This window comes from Beta vulgaris, chromosome 6 (assembly GCF_026745355.1).
Source record: "Beta vulgaris subsp. vulgaris cultivar EL10 chromosome 6, EL10.2, whole genome shotgun sequence".
In the NCBI taxonomy this organism is placed as follows: domain Eukaryota; kingdom Viridiplantae; phylum Streptophyta; class Magnoliopsida; order Caryophyllales; family Amaranthaceae; genus Beta; species Beta vulgaris.
The window spans coordinates 48,800,556-48,810,290 of record NC_079207.1 but is presented as its reverse complement, the minus strand read 5'-3'; the positions used below and the strand labels follow the sequence as shown (position 1 = coordinate 48,810,290).

Below are 9,735 nucleotides of genomic sequence, written 5' to 3'. Positions count from 1 at the left end.
TTAGGTTTCCTTATATGTCATAATTACTCAGCTCATTTCCTGAAATTTCCCCATCATCGCAAAGGAAAAATAGATGCTTACTAAATGACATTATAGTGGTTGTTTGGTATACATGGAAATTTAATTCCCATAAGAGGTTCCATTTCGTAGGAAGTTATTTATTTTATGTAATTCCTAGTAAATGGACTTAATGTGTTTGGTTGACATCAAGGAATTTGGATTCCTCATGAATTGATGTGAAAATTTTGAGTGACCAAGGGGGTGTGGGTGAATAGTTTCAAATTTCCAAGAATTTTCATTACCCTCATTTCCCCCACTTCATGTCAACCAAACAATACCCACATCAGAAAATCAGGGGATTTCCTATTGCCTACATAATTTCCTATATAAACCACTAAATATAACAACTTTTCTAATTGGTTACTGCAATTCTTGTATTTATAATAATCTAGTCGCTAAACAAGCGGGCTATTACATTGATATCATGTTATAATGACATTTGACTAATCTAGTATGACTCTGACATGTGACAAGATGGTTTGTGTTTTATTTCAATAAGTGTTAGGTAGACAGAGCTTGCAAAAATTTATTATGAACCCAAACTAAATATATCATACAATAGCTAACTACAAATACTATATCATAAAAAAAAATAACTATATAAAAGTGATTGTATCTTACAAAAATTGACTATAGAAAAGTGATTATACAATACAAAATTGACCACATCTTATGAAACCCATTGCACAGTAAGAGTTATTGTGCATCGGAGTCCCATTCAAGTTATTTAAATTTTATATAAATATATAGATATACAAATAATAGGATACTACATAAATAACGTCCTAATACATAAATCATCTAATTTGGACAAAATAATCTTTCAGATCTTAAGTCGACCCAACTTGAGTAACCGACTATACCACGTTCTTGTCCAACTCTATATTACCTATAAAAATGGTCGGCCACCCAGATCCAGCCCGCATTTGAACCAAAATAATTCGATTAAACCAGTTCCAAGCTCCAACTATTTTAAACTAAATCCAAATGAACCCAAAATTTGACTCGAGTCAAAACCATATTTTGAAAGGATAATGGATCGATGTAACCAAAATCTAAACTAAAAATGACTCAATTTGAGCCCAAACTAATAATGAAGATGCTTATTCAAATATGATAAGAGCCAAACTACACCGACCTAAAATAACCCAATTCGCACCACTAAGGGTGTAAATGATGCGAGTTGAGCTCGAGTTTTGATAAGCTCGACTCGAGCTCAAACAACTCGAATTCAAGCTCGACTCGACTCAAAAACTCGCGAGTTTGAAAAATCAAACTCGACTCGAACTCAAAATCCTATGATCGAGCTTGAACTCGAACTCGAATTAAGCTTAGACTTGAATCAAGCTTGAACTTGAAACTCCTAACTCGAATCAAGCTCGAACCTGAAACTCGAACTCGAACTCGAACTCAAATCAAGTCACTACTCGAACTCAAATCAAGGCTCTACTCAAACTTGAGTCAATCTATGTACCTTGAGTTAGATAGTTGCATGGAGTAACCTTTTATAAAGAAAAAAAAGTTAGTGTTTCATTGTCAACCAATATGGGACTTTATGAAACAAACTTTGATAGAAAACAATAGTTTTCTGCCAATGAAGAAATGCAACAAATAGTTTTTGTTCCATTTATAAAAGAACACAAGGATAAACTTTTATTTTCCAACCAATGTGGGCGAACTTAAAGTCAAACAATTAGTATAGATATAGTAGTAACATTTTGCATAGAAAACAAAAACTATTGTTTACACTACAAATCAATGTGAGACTTTTAATATCTACATAAAATATTGTTTCTAATTAACATGTTTTAATAGTTTTTTTGTTTATGAGCTTTCAAGCTAAGCCAAGGCTAAGGCTCGTGAAAATCTTGTGCTCGACTTGTTAACCATCACCTAAGGACAAACTATGATTAAAGTCGATCATGAAAATATTTTCTACATTAGTATCAATTTTTAGGATTTTTATTATTTTTACCACCTTAAAATAGTCTATTTTACACTTTACCACCTTTTGATTTTTTTTTTTCAATTTTACCACCATCAAGTTTCCAACTCATTAAAAATCCCACCTTGACACAACTCCGACGAAGAATCCGGAGAGGGAGGTCCCAGTAACTGTTTTATATTTAGTTTTCCCCCAATTTTCCCTTTACCATCGATTTTTCATTTCCTCTTCATTAAAACCCCAATGTTGTCTTTCAATCCCTATAAAACCCAAATTTCTTTGATGAAGACCTAAATCAAGTTAGGGCTTACCATTTTTTGATAAATTCGACATCAATCAAAGGAGAAATTAGAGATTCCGCTAATGTTAAAGTTATGATTCTCCACCTAGTTTAATAGACTAGGGTTCTTCCTTAGTTTTGGGCATTTCTTGTTCATTGAATTTTTTTCGGTAAATTGGGCCTAAATTGGGACATCTTTGGCATTCTTTAGCATAATGCTTGCTTTGATTTTCATTCATCTTCATTATTATAGGCTCATAATGTCTCGATCTTCTTTCCAAAACCACCAAAAGTGCAACTATGGAATTCCTCTTGCTGCAAAAGTCGAAATAAAGGAGAAGAGAGAAGAGCTTGGTAAGAGAATCTCTATAAATATCAAAGAGGAGTTGATGATTTTTATAGAGAGATTGTTAGTAGGGAATTGAAAATAATAATGTGAATTGTTTAAGAAAATTGAAGGTGCATGATGAAAGAGAAAGGAATTGGGAAAAGAGAGTAAAATAGGGGGGAAAGTTTTTAATCCGAAATGTGGGTCCTCCCTAACCGGATTCTTGGCCGAAGCACGAGTTATATGGTAGTTTTTAGTGAGTGGGGAAATTTAAGATGGTAAAGTTGAGAAAAAAAGGTGCTAAAGTGTAAAACAACATGCTGATAAGGGGGTAAAAATAAAAAAAAAATCCTTAATTTTATTTCTTGGATAAAATTCTATGAAAAAGTTTGAGAACTATTTATTGCAATTACAAGTATTATATACTATTTCGAGGTTCTCGTGAGCTTTTCGAATCTAATAGGTAGTAGCTCAACCCGATTCGTTAATCATCGGATCGAGCTTGAGTTCTAAGGCTATGTTCTGTTCACCTTATTTTTGCTTATTTCAGATCTAATCAGATCAAATCAGAAAAAATAAGTTCAGATAAGATAAGATCAGATCATATCATATCAGGCTTATATTTAAAAACTCATTATTACTATTAAATATCTTTCATTACATATTAGTAAAAATTATAATAATTGAATATTAATAAAGTACTCATTGAGACGAATCAAACAAGACCTCACATGACTGTATTTTTTTTTATATATTGAGAAAGATCTAAAAGATTCTCTCTAATTGTGAATAGTGTCAAGATTCTAAGTGAGAAAGATAAAAAAAATACAAAGGGAGTATTATTATTTACTAGTACATTTGTCAAAAGGATTATTATTGTTGCTCTTGTACTTATTAATTATTAATATTAGTAATTACTCCCTCCGTTTCCTAAAGATCTTCCTTCTTTCCGTTTAAGGGTGTTTCCAAAAGATCTTCCCTCTTTTGCTTTATTCCTTATTTGGCAAAACAAATTTCCCTATTTATCCTCTCATGTCACTATCATATGTCCACCATTACATTATTAATTCAATTTTACTCCATTTCTATCTCCTACTTTAACCCCTTTTTATTTGTTTATTTATCTTAACTCCTTTCTCTCTCCTACTTTACTCACACCATGCCCCACACAACTTGATTTTCCTTGGTATCTGTAGGAGCAGTAAGTGGGAGGATCTTTAGGAAACGGAGGGAGTATTATCAATCTTGTTGTTATCATTATAAATGTCATTGTTATCATTATTTTAAGTTATTTTATTATTATTAAATAATTAGGAAAATTAAAAGCCGCGTGTTAAAAACATAAGATTGACGCAAAAATAAGAAATATATAAAATATGATAGCTCAAATTCATGACAACGAAACTACTAAGTTCGGATTACATTTCAAAATAAGCTAAGTGCGATACAAATTATAAATTTAGATTCGGTATACCTCTTCCTACCGAATTTCAAATCTCTCAATCTATTTGAAGTTGCACGCTATTTATTTCTTTCTTGCTCAAGTCATAGTTGTTTGTATATCTTATTTTATTTTATTTGAAAAAAAAGAGTTGAGTCTGCCGACTTCTCAAGTGTGAAATTTTTTTTAAGGGAAAGTGTGAAACATTCTATAAGTGCTCTTATAAAATTAATGACTTAGGTTATATAATTATTTTTAGTAATAATAATAATTATTATGATTATAATTATTGTTGTTATTATAATAATGGTAATAATAATTATTATTAATAATAAAAATTGTAATAGAAATAAATTGATAATAATAGTAATACTATAAATAAGATCTTATAATTTATTGCATAATAATGAATTACAAAGTAATAATATAATAGTAATAATATATTTTATAAAAGATAAAATCTTGTAAATCAGATGAGATCATATTAGATAAAAAAAATAAATTTAGATTAAATCAAATAAGTTCAAATCAGAAAATTTCAGGTGAACTTTGATCGAGTCAATCTTAAATCACTCACGAATTATTTTCTCTCATTTACGCCCTACACCACTACAATCCTGAACATTATCATGCGCTAGGGGGATTCAAAGTAAACCCAACTTCAATCTCCAAGAAAGGATAGAGTTAGGTATGCTTGTACAAATTTTTTTTTAAAAAAAGAATATAATATATAATATAATATAATATAAATAAATAAAGAAAAGAGGAAAACTTTAATTTTTTCCTTTTTTTAAATAAAAATATAGGCTGAGGAAAATTCTAGAACTCCATCTAATTGCCACCCATTTTCCTCCTATAACTCCTCTTAAAACCCTCCCCTCTCTTATCCTTTCCCGTCACTCCTCTACTCTCACTTTTCCGCTAACCCTAATTTATCTCTTCCCAAAAACTCCATTGAAGAAAGTTCGAAAGCTCAAAAGCTCAAAAGCTTACACTTTCTTCACAAGATGGCGTCTTCAGCAGCTCAAATCCACGTTCTTGGAGCCACCCCTTTCACATCATCAACTTCAAAACCCTCTTCTTCTCGGTCAAACTCAATCTTCTTCGGGCAGAAATTATCCCCTAGCACAGCCTCTTTCGGCACCCCTAAATCCGCCTTTTTACGACTCCGTAAGAGCTCCGGCTCCCGTCGTCGGACCTCTGGTGTAGGTCCTGTAAGAGTCGTTAATGAGAAGGTCGTAGGAATCGACCTCGGAACAACAAATTCTGCGGTTGCGGCAATGGAAGGAGGGAAGCCGACTATAGTGACGAACGCGGAAGGGCAGCGCACGACACCATCGGTGGTGGCCTATACAAAGACTGGAGAGAGATTGGTGGGGCAAATTGCGAAGCGGCAGGCAGTGGTGAACCCTGAGAATACTTTCTTCTCAGTGAAGAGGTTTATTGGGAGGAAGATGTCGGAGGTTGATGAGGAGTCTAAGCAGGTCAGTTATAGAGTTGTTAGGGATGACAATGGGAATGTCAAACTGGACTGCCCTGCTATTGGTAAGCAGTTTGCTGCTGAAGAGATCTCTGCTCAGGTAAATTCTATGTCTTTTTCGACTTCGACTTTCTGCTCAGCATTGCTGTATCGGTTCTTTAATTCTCTTGTTCATTCACTATTTTGTGTTCTCTATATTTGGCATTTACGCAGCAGCATCACTTCCGATCTCAGATTGAGTCTCCCCCCTTGCTAGATGGATCCCCAATTCCCGATTTTACTTGCCTAAAAGAGAATATATTTGGCAATTACAGTTTATAGATGAATTTTTCATACTTGGTGGTTGTAGTTGTTATTAGGTACACCTTCTATATTGTTGGAATAATTATTTGCCTTTTCTTAGGGGGGTTAGGTGACAATTTAGATGGTTTTGGACTTTGGTGGTTCTATTCTAATGGGATTAAGGCTTGATGTTGTTGTGATTGTTACTGCGGTGGTGCTTCTTTATGTTCTGCCATTAACAATGTTATACATGGGTTTAGTTGATTAGTATATCTGCTGGCTGTTGTTCGTATTGTTGAATCTGAAAAACTGGAAGTGGGATGTCTATTCTTGCTGTAGGTGTTGAGAAAGCTTGTGGATGATGCGTCAAAATTTCTGAATGACCAAGTAACCAAGGCTGTGGTCACGGTGCCTGCTTATTTCAATGATTCTCAAAGAACAGCGACAAAGGATGCCGGGCGCATTGCTGGGTTGGAAGTTCTTCGAATTATTAATGAGCCTACTGCTGCTTCTTTAGCTTATGGTTTTGAGAGGAAGAATAATGAGACCATTTTGGTGTTTGACCTTGGAGGTGGTACATTTGATGTTTCAGGTATTGCCTTTATTTTTCTGTTTCTTTATTTGCTCTGATTAATTTTTTTCTTACATCTTGTTTGAAATTCAAATTAGATCCTAATGAAGTTTTTCTTTGGCAATGGACCCTTAATTAGCTCAATTTATGCTCTAGGACACTGGAATGTATTAATAGTATAATAGTTGTCAACTATGTTGTCTTTCCTCCGTTATGATGGCTTTTTTTTTTTTTTGGTAGAAAATTCAAATTAAGAATAAAAAGTCTGTTACAGAGATATCATGACAAGAAACATTCTCATAAATAATAGCGTTTGGCGCTAATAAGCTTTGATGGCTTCTACTTACTGCTATGGCTTAATGATGTTAAACTTATATGAAATCTGAAAATTGCTGCAGTCCTTGAGGTTGGTGATGGTGTGTTTGAAGTACTTTCCACTTCTGGAGATACACATTTGGGTGGTGATGATTTTGACAAGGTGAGTGGAAAAAAATTCGTTCGGTTGTGGTTTGCTAAACTTGTCTTCTACTCATCCTAGTTTTAGTATTTCCTGGTATGATGATTATGCTCTGTGTATAAACAGAGAATTGTGGATTGGCTTGCTGCGAGCTTCAAAAGAGATGAAGGCATTGACCTTTTGAAGGACAAGCAAGCTCTACAACGTCTAACTGAGACAGCTGAGAAAGCTAAGATGGAATTGTCATCATTAACTCAGGCAAACATCAGGTAATATTTTGACTTTGATGAGTATTGTTCCTCTTACCCTGTTACCTCTTCCCTCTAATTGTCAGTGTTTCAAAATACATCAAATATACAGCTGAAAATTATTTGTGCTGTTTCTAGCTTGCCATTCATCACTGCCACTGCTGATGGTCCCAAACATATTGAGACCACTTTGACGAGGGCGAAGTTTGAGGAGCTGTGTTCCGACCTCCTAGATAGGTAATGCATTTTTCTTGAGATGTGTTTTAACTAGTTGCTGACTGTGGATCTTGTTGTTTGTCATGTGTTGCGAAGTTTTCTCATGGTGTATGGTTTGTAAAACATGAGCTCCATATGTCTTAATATTACATTAAACTCTTCTATTTCTTTTCAGGTTGAAAACACCAGTTGAGAACTCGTTGAGAGATGCTAAACTATCCTTCAGTGATTTAGATGAAGTGATCCTAGTGGGAGGCTCAACACGTATACCAGCTGTTCAAGAGTTGGTCAAGAAGTTGACGGGGAAGGACCCTAATGTGACAGTTAATCCTGATGAAGTTGTTGCTCTTGGGGCTGCAGTACAGGTTTTACTCCACAGCATGTCTCTTTGATCAGTAGTCCCTTTCATTTTTATGTTGGCCTGCGAGAAAATGTGACTTGATCAACTTTATGCCTAATATCTATATATTATTGTCTACTCTTGTGATTTTATGATGTTCATGTTGATTCGTGGGCTATCTTTTAAGGTACTTGGTGTCCTGTTGTAATGGAAGCATTAGATGGGAGTAATTTTCTTTGTACTTTTTGGTTCTTAGAAGAAAATTTTTATACATTCTGGTGCAAGTTGGGGATCATTATTATTATTATTTAGTGAGGCTTTTGATGCTTCTACTTGTTGTGTTTGTCTCTGAGCTATTTGATTTTATGTCATATTGTAGGCTGGTGTCCTCGCTGGAGATGTCAGCGACATTGTGCTTTTGGATGTATCACCGTTATCTTTGGGTCTTGAAACCCTTGGTGGTGTAATGACCAAGATTATCCCTAGAAACACTACGTTGCCCACTTCCAAGTCAGAGGTCTTCTCGACAGCTGCAGATGGTCAGACAAGTGTTGAGATTAATGTGCTTCAAGGAGAACGTGAGTTTGTGAGAGATAACAAATCTCTTGGTAGTTTCCGTCTAGATGGTATTCCACCAGCTCCTCGAGGTGTACCTCAGATTGAAGTCAAATTTGACATTGATGCCAATGGAATTCTGTCTGTTACTGCCAGTGACAAGGGAACAGGAAAGAAACAAGACATCACTATTACTGGAGCCAGTACACTTCCTGGTGATGAGGTATGTCTTCCAGATTGTACATTAATTATATTGAAGCTGCCTCTTAAGTTGTGATGGACTTTGCTTTGCTATGTATGATATCTGTCGTCAAGTAGCACGCCAAGAAATGACATCTAAACTTGAGCTATATGTCCACAGGTGGAGAGAATGGTTAGTGAGGCTGAGAGATTTGCCAAGGAAGACAAGGAAAAGAGAGATGCCATTGACACTAAGAACCAGGCAGATTCCGTTGTCTACCAGACGGAGAAGCAATTGAAGGAACTTGGAGACAAGGTTCCAGGCGCCGTTAAAGAAAAGGTGGAAGCTAAGTTGGGAGAGCTCAAGGATGCCGTTGCACAGGGTGAAACTCAAGCCATAAAGGACGCCATGGCTGCTCTTAACCAGGAAGTAATGCAACTTGGTCAGTCTCTTTACAACCAGCCTGGAGCAGGAGGTGCACCTGGTGCTGGCCCAACTCCTGGAGGCGAAGCTGGTCCATCAGATTCAGGTAGCAAAGGACCGGATGGAGATGTCATTGATGCTGACTTCACAGACAGCAAGTGAGTTTATTTGAATTTGCCAAGCCTTATATTTTTCAACGGCTGTGTATAAGATTTTTTTTGGGCACAAAATCCCATGTTCGGTTGGTAGTTACTTTAGTTGTGAGAAATTGGTAGGAAAAATATAGATGTCGAATTTTGTCAGTCTTGTTGCATATTTTGAAGTTTATATTACTTTGGATTGTTCTTGTAATCAAGATATGAGATCAATAATAGGCAAGTAGAAGTCGACTAGCCTTTTAATTTAGTTGAAGCTTGAATCAGATCTGTTCTTGAGGCAACGGTGAAATAGAAAATATGAGAAACACAACAAATGCGACGCTTTATATTCATTCCCAAAACGAAAAGCACTAATACGTAATATCGTAACAATTTTGTTTCGAGCTCAAGCTATTAGGACTTGGGATTAAGACCTGTGCACGTTAGTAAAAATTTATATGGATTTGGTTTACACTATTTATCAATTTTGTTTCAAGTTCAAGGCCTACTATTTGGTGTTATATGAGGACTTGTGTTTAAGAGCGGTGCAACTAGTAGAAAACTTATATGGATTTAGCCCTTGTTAAAATATTGTAGAATTAATGCTAATTTATGTGATGTTTTTAAAAAATTTGTCACTATGAAAAAATAGATATTTTCTCCGTTTTAATTTAGTTGTGACATTTTTAAAATTACGGATTTGTAGATAATTTTTGGAGAGGAGAGAGATAGAGAAAGAAAACAAAAGGGTCTCATGTAATAGGAGAGAGATAGAGAGAAGGTATTACCCA

The 9,735-nt window shown here is 35.0% G+C and overlaps 1 protein-coding gene across 1 annotated transcript; it reads left to right on the top strand.

The window, feature by feature from the left end:
* The first annotated feature begins 4,901 nt into the window (after window positions 1-4,901).
* Window positions 4,902-9,212, top strand: LOC104896692 (stromal 70 kDa heat shock-related protein, chloroplastic). The gene is made up of 8 exons (XM_010683461.4): window positions 4,902-5,634; window positions 6,156-6,408; window positions 6,786-6,865; window positions 6,971-7,113; window positions 7,231-7,329; window positions 7,484-7,673; window positions 8,028-8,426; window positions 8,565-9,212. The coding sequence occupies exons 1-8, from the start codon at window positions 5,062-5,064 to the stop codon at window positions 8,967-8,969; spliced, it is 2,142 nt and encodes a 713-aa protein (XP_010681763.1). The 5' UTR covers window positions 4,902-5,061; the 3' UTR covers window positions 8,970-9,212.
* Window positions 9,213-9,735: the final 523 nt, after the last annotated feature.

Bases quoted from the DNA above. Each gene is read 5' to 3' on its own strand.
- LOC104896692 (XM_010683461.4), top strand. From the start codon at position 5,062: ATGGCGTCTTCAGCAGCTCAAATCCACGTTCTTGGAGCCACCCCTTTC. The intron at 7,330-7,483 runs GTAATGCATTTT...ATTTCTTTTCAG, and splicing joins TGTTCCGACCTCCTAGATAG to GTTGAAAACACCAGTTGAGA. The intron at 8,427-8,564 runs GTATGTCTTCCA...ATATGTCCACAG, and splicing joins GTACACTTCCTGGTGATGAG to GTGGAGAGAATGGTTAGTGA.